The sequence below is a fragment of the Durio zibethinus genome, chromosome 8 (assembly GCF_047325235.1).
Source record: "Durio zibethinus cultivar Kanyao isolate XHJ-2024 chromosome 8, ASM4732523v1, whole genome shotgun sequence".
NCBI classification, from domain to species: Eukaryota; Viridiplantae; Streptophyta; class Magnoliopsida; order Malvales; family Malvaceae; genus Durio; species Durio zibethinus.
Genome location: NC_143169.1, coordinates 675,681 through 689,911, shown reverse-complemented (window position 1 = coordinate 689,911; position 14,231 = coordinate 675,681). Strand labels below are relative to the sequence as shown.

The 14,231-nt window shown below is 32.6% G+C and overlaps 1 protein-coding gene across 6 annotated transcripts in view; it reads left to right on the top strand.

The window, feature by feature from the left end:
* LOC111278862 (vacuolar protein sorting-associated protein 54, chloroplastic-like) overlaps window positions 1–12,791 on the top strand; it is a 42,338-nt gene extending 29,547 nt beyond the window's left edge. For 2 of the 6 annotated variants that reach the window (XM_022865555.2, XM_022865554.2), the window contains exons 14-19: window positions 2,493–2,572; window positions 4,619–4,780; window positions 10,179–10,246; window positions 11,169–11,249; window positions 11,363–11,605; window positions 12,489–12,791. In XM_022865555.2, coding sequence (XP_022721290.2) covers window positions 2,493–2,572; window positions 4,619–4,780; window positions 10,179–10,246; window positions 11,169–11,249; window positions 11,363–11,498 — 527 coding nt within the window. In that variant the 3' untranslated portion in view covers window positions 11,499–11,605; window positions 12,489–12,791. Of the gene's footprint in view, window positions 1–2,492; window positions 2,573–2,877; window positions 2,974–3,155; window positions 3,214–4,092; window positions 4,171–4,271; window positions 4,529–4,618; window positions 4,781–10,178; window positions 10,247–11,168; window positions 11,250–11,362; window positions 11,606–12,488 lie in introns of all 6 variants that reach the window. The other 4 variants (XM_089764463.1, XM_089764464.1, XM_089764462.1 and 1 more) reach the window with 4 other exon arrangements.
* The last annotated feature ends 1,440 nt before the right edge of the window (window positions 12,792–14,231 follow it).

The following is a 14,231-nucleotide window of genomic DNA, read 5'->3' as shown; positions in this document are numbered from 1 at the left end:
GGGAGGGTGAGGGAAAGAGGGGGAAGGTGAGGGTATGGTTCCTCTTGTTTGGATGGCTTAAACATGAAAGGGAAATGGAATGGAGGGGTATGCTACCAACCTTGTTTGGTTAGCTAGTGGAAAGGAAAGGGAATGACAACTTATAATGTGATTTTACTATTACATCCTCAATGGATTAAATTGATAAATGTCTTTCCAGCAAAAGATTTTTAATTTGAAATCCTTCCCCTTCAAATCCCGGCAATTTTGAAGGGTTTAAAATATGGAGTGGGGGGCTTTGTAGGGGTACATACACCCAACTAAATATCTCTCATTAAAATCTTTTCCAAATGAGGGAGAGGGTACCACCTCCCCTTTCTTCCTTTCCGCTTTCTTCCATCCCCTCAATTTGTACACGATGTAAATGATAGAGTGCCTTGAGGTCTGTATACTTTTGTAGATATAATCATAGCTAATATAATTAACAAAAAATTAGTTTAGCAGCATAGCTTTAGCATGGTGTTAGGGACTGACACGGGGAGAAATGATGAGCTGCACATCTGGGATGTGATTCCATATGCAAGTGACTTGTACACAAGAAGTACTTTTGTTTTATTGGGTGCTACAGGTGTGTTAGTTTCTTGAAATAAAATTGAGCTGATCTGAAAGAGATCAAAGCAAATGTTGGATGCTGAGTTGTCATGGTGGGGATATCATGTAAAAGAGCCAAGGTAAGGATTTGCTCTTGTGCTTCAATGCTACCATGAATGCAAGATTTAAAATATGAAGAACTCCAATCCTTTAGTGATGAAGAGATAAAGTATTTTGGAAACTGTAGCACAAAGTCAATATAGAACTTAAGATGTCAATGTTGTGCCAACGGGATTACTGAAGAACTGTGCTAGAATTTTTTTTACACCTAAGGCTATTAAGTGTAAATAGATTACAATGAGTTAAGCAAAAGATAAGATGTCAAAGAATCATGGCTAGCATTTTGTAGCAAAAGTACTAGAAAAGAAAGTAGCTTCTAATGTTATGCTGAAGAGTCTAAACAATTAAAGTGAGCAAGCAAAACCAGCTGAAAATTTCCATTGGAAAATATGAACGAACTTACAAAAGAGACTCTTATATCACTTGATGCTGAAAAATTAGTGTGTGAGAGAAAAGAATCAAAGTTTAGCCTAGTTCCTGTTATCTGACGAATTGACATATCTGTTGCTGTTTTTCTACTGGATCACTTAAAGATCCTGTTACACATGTTAATATCTCTGTTCAAGAATGTTCCAGGATTGTTACTACACAAATTAAGTGCAAGCTTTGAATTTTAGGTAGAAAAAGAGGCATTTATAAATTTATATAAAACAAAGATGTAGACATAATGCTTTTTGCAAGAGAAGCAGATCAAAGAGCAGCTACTTGGTGAATGGTAGATTTTTATTGGGGTTATAAAGTTTCCCTAAGATTTCTGTAAAGCTGCTGCTGATTGTTGCATTAATGATGTTTGTACCAGTTCCATTAACTTTTTTTTGTCTAAGAAGCTTGATCCTGTCTTGGAAACTTGGTTTGCTACCCTCCAAACTGCTGTGAACATATCCAAATTGATGCGAAGAAGATTCAAATTTCATGAATTCACAGAATTAAGTTGCTTTTTTGACAAATCTGAAACAGTAAGTGATGAACTACAAATGTGAAAGCTGCTTAATGGCAAATATAAGAGAAAAAAATGGAACATTTAGTCACCAATTTATGTTGTACACCCATCCAGGGCTGTTTTCACTACATTGTTGGTCTAACAATATTTTTCTGGTGGCATGAAATTCTTCTGGTTTGGGTGCAGGTGAGAAGTGGAATTCTATGATATTATCCTTGTAATATTATTATTGTTTAATTGAGGTTCTTAAATTTTGTTGTTGTCTAGGCTTACTATTTCTTGCAGTTCAGGTTGAATTCAAACCTATTTATGCCATTTTACTTCTTTTACTACTTGTCATGCTTATGAGAATTCCACTTTGTCCCTTTTTAGAACTTGCATAAGCTACCTGACCTGGTGCCAATCTAAGGAAATTCCAATTGTGAATCTTAGGTTTTTGTCTGCCTATTTTTTTCTGCTTCAATTCCAGCATTATTCTGGCTCATAATCAGCTGAAAATTTTTCCTTTAAACTGTAGGAAGCTCTCTTGCAAACACATGTTGTACTGCCTCACTTTTGACCACCACATAACCAATTTTTATTCAGTTTACTCAATCCTTTTTGGTCTCTTAACTGAATTATACTTTACTAATTTGAAGAAAGAAGTGAAACACAAATAACTGATCAACTGTCAGATGTAGTTGATTTATGAGTCTTGCAGAAACCAAGGAATGTTTTTGAGTTCAAACTATTTATGTTCTTTGCCTGTGACAATTACAGTTAAGACATCCCATTATTTTCAAACTTGTACTGCTTTTGCTTTGGGGCTTATCTCATATAAATGTTGTTGAATAATTGATGGCTGCTTTGTTTCTGGCCTAAGAAATCAAGCAAATCTTGTTTCTGAAAGTTCCTGAGCCTCGAAAGTCACTATTGCTGTTGGAGTTTGATCGAGTAGCACAGGTATAAGGCTTCATCACTTTTCTTCTGCATTTTACCACATCTACACCTCTTCATTTATTTTTTTATCCTTTGTTTCTGGTTTTCTTTTGGTGTGTCATTTTCTTGTTATTGTTTATAGCATGGTTTGCATGTGGATTTTTGAACTTAAATTTTTGAAGCTGGTCTAAATATGTAGTCAAGGTGAAACATTTTTATCATTATTTTCAAATTGAGTAATGTATACAATGAAGTTTAAGCCTAGATTAACTATTTTATCGTGTTATAGTATGGAATTAACTTTCTTGCTCTAACTTTCATTTTTCCAGAAATACCCATGTCTGGCACATATCCAAAGGACATGAGTCCGGCTTTCTCATCCTCTAAATATATGGAAAATCTTAGAAAAGATTATATGTACCCGGGTCAGACACAGACATTTATCTTACACTCCTCAGTCTAAGCAATGTAGATTGTATATGGTGTTTTCTTATGATTGACTGATTTGATTGTTTTCCATATTTTCTATATAAGAGTTTATTTACTTTAATCAGGATAGGGATTTTCTTTGATACTGACTCATGGTTATTAAAACTGTGTTGGTTAGCTGGTTGAAGTGAACAGGAGCATCTGAGAAGAAAACTGAAGCTAACAGAGCCCTTTAGGTTACTTCTATCTGTCCATAATCCTCACTCTTAGCTAGTCTTTGTTTGTGTCATTATGTTTCTTTGTTTTACTAATGTTTATTAAAGTGTCAAATGACTACTGTTAAGTGGTTTATCCTGCATTGATTGAGTCTTGATTATAGCTTCCAGGACTGCTAGTACACCCCGGATCAGTGATCCAATTTTATGTTCCAGATTGTGGGTCTTTTATGTCCCAGGTTGTTTGGATACGCGAATTGGACCACCAAAATTGTGGAACTAAATTGATGGGTAAAATAGAAAGAAAAGAAGCTCAAAATGAGTAAGAAAAGAGAGAAGAAAGAGGCACAAGGGAGAAACAGTGAAGAGAAAGGGAGAAAGACGTTTTGATATGTAAAACAAGAGATATGATTGGTAAAAAAAAACTTTAAATTAGAAAAGAAGGGAATGATCTGGGATTTCAGTGTAATGGAATGCTTGAAATTTCTATTCATAAAATTCCCTTGTCTGGCAGCTCTTACGAAATTTTTAGACCTCATTCGAATGCAGCCTATGTGTTTCGGGGTTATCAGATTATAGAATTTGATTAGTGTTGAAAATTTGAAATTTAGGAAAAACGTAACAAAAAATGTTAACTTAGGACCATTCATTTGCTAGAATTTAAAGCCTATGATAATTGATTGATACATAAACCTACATAATCACCCAGTGGTTTTCTAAGCTAAAACCTGTAGAAAGTGGAGACCAAGGAGCCTTCAATGTCGGAAAAAATCATGCTTATGGAAGGATTGAGTTATTTGGATTTTTTTATTAATTTTATATTTTTATGGGGTGTAATTTTCATATTTAGTAATTATTAGGACATTTAGTTATTATATTTTATATTTTGAATTATATTAGGGTTCAAGGAGTAGCCTACAAGTCCCTATGTTTTCCCTGTATGCAGTTGCATTTGGTAGTAGATCATTGAGATATTGAGTATTGGACTTGGATTTTCTCTTCTCTACTTTGTTGTTTCTTTCAATTTTTTCCCTATTCCTCTATATTTTCTCACTATATTTTTCTCTGTTTCCTCGGAGATTTCGCTTTTCTCTATTCTCTGGGCATTTCCCTACATTGTTCTGCATCAGCCTTAGACTATGCAATGAGGGAAGCTCTTCTCCTCGCTTCCTTCCCAGTTTTGACCAGATACCTTGAATTTAAAAGTTTCAGGTTGTCCTTTTGAAGAAAAGTATTTATTATCCTTTTCTCTGTTAACTTATTAGGTAAATGTACCCTAAAAGTCTTCCCTTTATTGACAAGAATTCAGTGATACAGATGAATCGTGAGCTCAATTGTAGGCTAATATCTCAATCTGCCTTTTTCCTGCCCCTCACTGGGGACACCTTATTTGATAAATCTGACACTTCTATTTTATTAAATTCAGGATTATAAGGTTCATCGGGATGAAATACACACAAAGCTTGTTCAGATAATGAGAGAGAGGTTGTTGGTTCATCTGCACGGACTGCCCCAGATTGTTGAAAGCTGGAATAAGCCAGAAGATGCTGAGCCACAGCCCAGTCAATTTGCTAGATCCCTTACGAAGGTAGCTACTATGTCTAGCGCTATCCAATTGCAGGAGTTGTTACCTTGTTTAATACTTTTTTTTTTCCCTTTTTTTCTGATGGATTCAGTTTAGAGAATTTAGCAACGGGGTCTGTGATGTAAAATTGAAGTGGGAACAATAAAACTAGGGTGTCTGATTGTAGAATCAGTAACAGCTAATACTCCACTATAATACAGTTGCCTGATGTGTCTAAAAGAATAATTATACTAGGTTACAGTAGCTTTTTATCCTAGCCTTGGATACACGTATACTCCATCTACCTACCCATTCAAACTCATTAAGAGATCTCATGCTAGTAACATGATCCCTTAATAAAACAAAAACATAATTATTAACTATTAACTAAAGTAAAACAGCCAACATAAAGAAAACATAACAAGATATTCAATTTCAATAAATTGTGGAAATCTCTGCATTATATGAACATCCTCCATCAACATATAGTTACTTCTATAAAAATTTGATAGCCTTCATCTCCAAACGACCTTTCTGCCTTCCCAGATGCTCTCATTAGGGTTAACATAGTACATCCACTATCTGACACATGCATTTATTTTGATTAATATCTTTTATTCTTCAATCTCACAGATTGAACTATGGCATTGAAACTTCTGTCTACAGAATGTCTTGATCTCTAATTCTCATTGTGGCTCCATTTTCGATTTTGCCCAAACTAATGAACTCCATAAGTCCTACTTAATTGAACCAATTGGCTTGAAGGTTACTCTCTGAAGAAATCTCTAGAATAAAACTATTTTATTCTTTTATATTTTTTTTATTACAATGCTAGAATTGCATGAAAATATATAGGCTAAAAATTGAATATTCTCAGCTTTAAAACCCAAGATTTTCATGCATTAAAACAGCTAATCAAAGGTGTAATTTACTCTCTACACATAATAGGAAAATATCTAATGGATTTGGTGTAATTACCCAAATCACTTCTTATTCTAAAAGGACTTAACTGAAATAGATAAAGTCAACAAATCAAGCAATAATGAAGATTAGATTTCCACACTCCTCCTCAAGCTGGGTGGTAGATGTCAATCATGCCCAGCTTGGACTTTAGATTCTCGAAGTTGTTTTAAGAGAGAGAGCTTTAGTGAGTATGTTTGCAGTTTGGAGGCATGTGGTAGTATAAACTAATCTAACAATTCCTTCCTCTATCTACTCTTTGATGAAGTGACGATCAATCTCCACATGTTTAGTCCTATCATGATGAACAGGATTCTTTGCTATACTTATGGCAGCTTTGTTGTCGCAGAATATCTTCATGGATTCTTTTGCAAAGACCTTTAACTCCCCTAGCAATATTTTCAGCCAAATTCCCTCACATATGCCATGAGATATAGCTCTAAACTCAGCTTCTGCACTACTTCTAGCCACCACAGATTGTTTCTTGCTTTGCCAACTAACCAAATTTCCCCACACATAGGTACAATAACCAGTAGTTGATCTTCGGTCAATAATGAATCCATCCCAATCAGCATCGGTGTAAATTTCAACATTTCGGCTTGATGTCTTCTTAAAAAATAACCCTTTGCTAGGACTCTTTTTTAGGTACTGTAAGATTTGATACATAGCCCTTAAATGTTTCTTGGTTGGTTGTTCATGAATCTGCTTACCATGCTAACTGAAATACCGATATCTGGTCTTGTATAAGAGAGGTAGATGAGTTTCCCAACAAGTCTTTGATATCTGCCCTTATCTGTTGGTGGACTTTGTGCTTCCATTTGTACCTTATTCATTGTGTCCACAGGTTTGCATTCAAGCATTCCAGTTTCCTTTAGTAAGTCTAGCACATAATTACACTGTGAAACAGAGATGCCATTCCTTGAGTGAGCTACCTTCATGCCAAGAAAATATTTGAGGTGTCCCAAATCTTTGATTTCAAATTATTTGGCTAGGAGGTTCTTTAGGTTGTTAATTTTTTCCAGTCTCCAGAAAGAATAATGTCATTGACATAGACCATAAGAATGGCTATTTTTCCTTTAGGTGAATGTTTGACAAACATGGTGTGATCAGACTGGCATTGTGAAAAATCATACTTCTTTACCATTTTTGTTAGTCTATCAAACCATGCACGTGGGGATTTTTTGAGACCATATAAAAACTTTTGAAGCTTACATACCTTACCAAAATTGTCCTGGTTTTTGAATCCTGCAGGGATTTCCATGTAAACTTTTTCTTTTAGGTCACCATTAAGAAATGCATTTTTGACATCTAGTTGGTAAAGTGGCCAATTTGGATTTGCTGCCAATGATAATAACACCCAGATTGAATTAAGTTTAGCAACCAGAGCAAATATCTCTTTATAGTCAGCATCATGAGATTGAGTAAATCCTTTTGCAACAGGACGAGCTTTGAATCTGTTAATACTTCCATCTGCATTGTGTTTGACAGTAAAAATTCATTGGCACCCAACTGGGTTTTTCCCTTTTGGTAGTTCTGAAATCTCCTATATTTTGTTCTTTTCTAGGGCCTTGATTTCTTTCAAAATAGCCATCTTCCATTTTGGTTGCATGAGTGTTTCATGAATATTATTGGGAATCTGCATATTGTTTAGTGTGGTAACAAAAGCCTGATAACTGGGTGATAAACCTTCATAAGAATCCACATTGCAGATTGGGTGTTGAGTACATGATCTCACACCTTTCCTTAGAGCAATCGGTTGATCAAGATCATCAAAAGATTCAATTGAATCAGATTCAGTAAGAGTGTTACCTGTGTTGGTTTCAAGTATTTGGTTCAGATTCTTGGTTTTGCTTTGAAGGTGTACCTTTTCCTATATTTTTCTTCTTGAATAGACAATCAATTCTTTCTTTGTTTTCCCTTGTGTGGACTTTGGGCTTGGAGGATTTGGTTGGATGTTTTGGACATGAAAGGGAGTTTGAGAAGTGTTTGGTGGGTCGATAATAGGATTTTCCCAAAGCTGATATTCCCATGTGATCGGATTCTCCCCCTGAATGGTAGTTTTGGAAAAGTAAGGTTGATTTTCAAAAAAGGTAACATTCATAGATGGTAGAATTTCTTTGTTACTGGTGAGTAACACTTGTATCCTTTTTGATTCAGAAAGTATCCGAGAAATATGCATTTGATGGATTTGGGATCTAATTTGCTTTGGTTTTGTTGGCTGGTAAAAACAAATGCAGTGTATCCAAACACTTTAATGGGAATAGACAAGATGATTCGAAGGTGAGGATAGGAACTGAGAAGGGATTGGCAAGGGCTTTGAAATTTTAGGACTTGAGAAGGCATTCTGTTTATAAGATATGTAGCAGTAAGAACCGCCTCACCCCAAAAATGCTTAGGTACATGGGCAGCCATCATGAGGGATCTTGTAACTTCCAACAAATGTCGATTCTTTCTTTCAGCAATTCGATTCTGTTGAGGAGTGTTGACATGAGCTTTGATGAATTATATCATGCTTAATTAAATATGATTCAAGAATTGAATTGTAGTATTCTTTCCCATTTTTGGTTCTCAACACTGGGATTTTGGTTCTGAATTGAGTTTGGATCATATTGTTGAAGTTTTGAAGTAGCTGGCTCACTTTTGATTTTTCCTTCATGAGGAATACCCAAGTAACCTTGGTGTGATCATCAATAAATTTGACAAACCATTTGGAGCCAGTAATGTAATTTACTCTGGAAGGATCCTAAATGTCACTATGTATCATTGAAAAAAGATGGGATGGTTTGTAAGGCTGATTAGGATATGTGGTACGAGCATGTTTGAATAGTTGGGAGACTTCATATTGAAAGTTGTTAGGATTTTGATCGAATAATGAGGGAAACAACCTTTTGAGTTACAAAAAATTTGGATGACCTAATTGATAATGCCACAACATGATAGTACTATCCTTATTATTACTGGAGGATGAAGCCACACAAGAGGTTTATTGATATTATCTTTCAAAATCATTAGCTCTTAGGATATAAAGTCCTATACACATCTTAGCATTGCCAATCATCTTCCTTGAATCTAAATCCTGAAATTCACACCTATTTGGAAGAAATTTAGTAACACACTGAAGGTCTCTTGTAAGTTTGCTTATAGACAGTAGATTGCAACTTAGATTTGGGACAAACAGAACTGAATCAAGTGTTATCTCTTCGGAAATAATAATAGAACCTGTACTAGTTACTTTTGAAAGTGACCCATCAGCAATTTGAACTATGAAGTTTTCATGACATGGGTTGTATTTACTAAATACTAATGCATCCCAAGTCATATGGTCTGAAGCTCGTGAATCCACAATCCAAGAATTTGATTTCTCTAGTTTTATGCTCAAGGCACTTAGAAAATCACTTTTTTGTGCTAAAGAACCTATTTGAATAAGAGTAGTTATGTTCTTTAGTGATTGAGAAACGCTAGCTTCGGGGTTAGAGGTAACCTTTGACACCAAGCTCTCCTTTTTGCTGGCCATGTTGGACTCTGAGTGAAAATTTTCAAAGGTTCAGATCGTGCTCTTATACCATGAAGAAATCTCTAGAATAAAACTATTTTGTTCTATATTTTTCTTGTTATAATGCTAGAATTGCATGAAAATATATAGACTAAAGACTGAATATTCTCAGCTTTAAAATCCAAGATTTTCATGCATTAAAACAGCTAATCAAAGGAGTAATTTACTCTCTACACATAATAGGAAAATATCTAATAGATTTGGTGTAATTACCCAAATCACTTCTTATTCTAAAAAGACTTAACTAAAATAGATAAAGTCAAGTAATCGAGTAATAATGAAGATTAGATTTCCACACTCTCCAAAACTCAAGCTTAGGTTTAACACTATTCTTATCCACTTGTATACCTAGCAAGTTCTTTGTTGCTATATTCTGAACCTTGTGTTCTGGTGTCTGCTTCTGTTTGATAATTTGTTTTTGGTTGATGAGATGGCAGTGGTTAATAGCATTTCCATCACCAATATTGATAATATTTGAAAATTAATGTGAAAGGCAGAATATAGGACCACTTATTGTTACTTGCTCTCTTATTTCAAAACACAATCTTTCTTATCGGTTTTTAACCATTTCCTCTTTTACTATCCATCTGATACTTGTTACTCAGCTGTTAGTTTATCACCGTAAAAAAAGTTGAAACTAATTTTCAAAACTGCATTACTTTGTGTTTAACCTTCTTAGTCTATGAACTTCAAAAAGTTGAAACTAATTTTAAACAACCTTGTAAAAATTTAACTTTCCTTATGGTATCTTAGCTGAGGGACCGTGGCTTTTGCAAGCACAGGACATTTCTAGGTTCTAATTTTTGTATTAGGTTTTTTGTTCAAGTGTAACTATTTCACTTGTTTGTATGTTTGACCAAAGTTGCCATGGATGAATTGATTTTGATTGGCTGTTCAATTTGTTTTTAGGAAGTTGGCTACCTCCAACGTGTTTTATCTCGAACTTTGCATGAAGAAGATGTTCAAACTATTTTCAGGTGAGGCAAATTCAACTCCTAAGTTAGTCACTGTACAGCTTGGTTCATCATTATGCCATTGTGTGACCTGTTAAGAGAAAAAGTTATTATGCCATGATAAACTTGTCTTAGAAGTATAACCTCTATTCATCATATAGCCATTTGCAAAATGTTTGGAGAAATGTCAAAAATGTTCAAGAAATCCAGAGGTAAATTCTATTTAAACTTTAGAAAGTTTTGGGGAGTTTTGAATAGCAACCCTAGGTTCGTTTTATATTCCTAGTCGGACTTTGAAAATTAGATTTAGATTTCCTTTCATGATATGAGGTGTACATGTAATCTTGCCTAAAGCCTTTTAAAGTCCTGTTGTAAAATATTTTAATCTTATGTTATATTTGGAGGATCCTTCTTGCAATGCAAGTGAATCTTTTAATAAAATGACTGTCCCATTGATGTTTGGCGGGGAAAGGCTTGAATTAGATGTTAGTCTCTATCAGCAAATATTTATGAGAAGGGATCCATTTGTCCTCATTAATAACAAGCAACTTTTGCACTCTCTACAAATTTTCCATTATATGTATTAGTCTATCAATAAATCTCATTTACAGAAATTTTGATTTTATATGCCTAAAATATTAATTGTTGAAAACTTCTAGCAGCATATAACTTGTCCTGTTCTTTAGATGGTACATCTTTTTCCCCTTTCTCTTCCATTTAATGACATTAATTTTTGTTACACACAAATCGTCTACCCCCTCAGGGTGAGCTGTTATAAGACCATGCTCTGCTACATGAGAGCATTCTGAATATTTAAAAAGAACATAGTGTTTGTATCAAGCAACTGCAAATTTTTATCTTCTTTCTTGATGAATAATGAAAAAAAATGGTGAAATATTAATGAAATAGAATTGTTCCCTTGAATTACTCATACTATGCTTTGTAGGCAAGTTGTTGTAATCTTCCATTCGCAAATTTCAGAAGCATTTTCACGCTTAGAAGTCAGCACTTCTCAGGCAAAAGATAGGTACTGTACTGTTTGTGGATTTTTATATGAACTTCAAATATGATTGTGTCTGTTTTTCTATAATAACTAGGTACCAGGCTTTATAATGAATTATTTTATTATTTTCATGGCAGGCTTCATCGTGATACTATACACATTCTTGGTTGCATTCGATCATTGCCTTCTGATAATTTGAACAATTCTGATACCCCTAACTGGGGGCAACTAGATGAGTTCTTAGCGCAAAGGATTGGGGCAGAAGCTGGTTGAGATTTGTTGTTTTGTACAGTAATAGAGACCTTATTTGAAGGGAACACTTGGGGATTTGTCAGAACCAATTCTCAGACTATGCAATTGCTTTTTAGAATTAAATTGAGGTAAGGAATCTATGAATCTATTCTATTTCTCTCTCCCTCTAGATTGATAAGTTAAAAAATCAAAATATTATAAGAGTACATTTGACAAGCACAATCTTATTCTCCCTATTGTCATTAATCTTGAACCCTTCACCATTGGTTGGTTGTAGAGATATTAGGTGTGCAATATTTCAAGTGATGCTACTTATTGCCACTTACTTAATAAGTGGCATCTATTATCATCAACATGGGTCTGCCTCAAATGTCATTAACCTCATTTTGGTACGAGTAATGACGACAAATGAGGAATCATAATCAATGTTGTGTCAGCTTTTGTAGCCTTACCCTAGTATTCAAAAGGATCTGACTCTTAGACTTCTTTCCCTTGGGGTTCATGTTAATGTCTTTTGCCTGTCATTTGTCACCTAATTCCTTGAATCAGATGTTCAATCTTTAGACATATTTCATTTATTGTTCATTCAACCATATTTCAAGTTAGTGAACTTGCATTGTAGAAGAAGAATTTCTGGCTATAGGTCTTCATTACTTTTAAATTAGTGGCATAAAAATTTGAAAAGACAATTTGCAGTTATGATCATAATGCCCGTACTTTAACTATGCAATACTTGCCGAGGATGATAATCTTGCTATAGATTCATGACATATCTATGCGCTAGCCAATGAAGAAAGATAGGAAGTTTGAAACATTTTTACCATGTACATGCTAGGTTTTTGAGAAAATTCTGCAACATCCCCCATATTTTATCGAGTTTTTATAATTATAAATGTCTGAGTTACCAAGTATTTTGATGTACATCAAAATATTTATTTTTAAGAAAAGGTATGTCCTGTACTTGTGTTACTAACAATAAAAATCGATTCATGTTTTGATGTTGTCCTTCAGGTTGAATGTTTAAAATTACTACAAAATCACATTCAAATATTGAAGCAGGAAGCAGCAATAGTTTTTGGCAGTCACACTTCTTGATACATATTGTTTGTAATGAATAGAATGGCTGGTCCATATTTTGTTCCCTTGATGTGTAATTTTAAGTAAAATCCCCCAAAATCCAAGAAGCATTGAGTGATTAGCATTGGTTTTGCATGTTTCTTATAAATCTTTGTTAGATCTAACTAATATCAATTTGGAGTTGAGTTTTGTATCATTACTCATTTAGGAAATAAAAATCAAATTTCGTTTATTGCATCTTATTTCCTCCTATTATTGCATCACATAAATAAATAAATAAATAAATATAATATATATAATTGTATCCTTCCTCGGTGTCTTTTTTTTTTTAGGGGGGGATTATATATAAAATCAAATAAATTATTACTCATGACAAATAGAAATAACTTCTTTGCTTTTTTTAAAATTATAAAATACATATTTTATCTTTTTTTACTTGCATTTAAAAAATAATAAAACTACACTAATCACATAATATTTTTCTCTTATAAAGCATGAGTTATATATATATATATATATATATATATATATATTCAGACAATAAATTACATTTGTGATATGTGAAGTTGAGTCGTATATGGTTTAAAAAATAACTTGTTTTTGACTTGTAAAATTTGAAGTAGATAGGTTATTCAATTTTTCAGATCATGGTAAGATGTGTCGTATTTGATAATTTAAAATAAGTGATTGTAGGTCGTGCATCTGAGATGATTTTAATAAGTGATCACTGGTAGGATTAGAATCTAAGATTTTTTTGTCGAAGAAGACGAGTTTAATCAATTGAATCAATCACTTGTCGATAAAAATAACTTGTTAATTCTTATAATTTTAATGCTCAAATCTCTTTTAATTTTTTTCTCACTTTCACTCAATGTTTGTGTCCAAATCTATTGTATGAAAAGACGCGTAAAGATACTTATGATTCTTATAATTTTATTTATTTAATATAAATATGTATATATATATATATATTAGCTTTTATTCAAAATTATATTAAAATTTTTAAAATTTATGATATATGAAAACAGTAAAAAAATTGTCTTTTCTTTTGATATTTTTGTTTACAGTAATATTTATACATCTATAAGATTATAACAAATAAAATAAATTATATTTTTTTAAAAAAATAAAAATATATGTTGTTAAATAATAAATTAAATAATAAAAGAAGTATTGACATATTTTTACTTTAGTAATCTTAATTAAATTATTATATAAAATATGAAAAATATGTGAAAATATGTGAAAAAAATAAAAAAATTGAAAAAAAAAAATATTTTTCATAAGAATGAAATTGTAATAACAATAAAATATATCTTGAAAAAAGTTATAAACAAAAAAAAATTGCAATAATAATAGAATATACATCGAAAAATAGTTATTAAAAAAAATTGATATGTACATTACATTTGTAGTATCAAATTTGTAGAATTTTTTAGTGACAATTAAGATTAAATAAATAATTTTTAAATTAATTTTTAAAAATTTAAAATGGATATAATAAGTGATAAAGATAATATCAAATTTTTTACTTATATTCAAAATATAAATTTGATAATTAGAGTTCAAATGGATGTAATCGTTTTAATGATCTTATTATTTAAAGATTTAATATGAAAAATTTTTGAATTTACAATATCTTACATAAATTTTTAAAAAGATAATTTTTTAAATCAA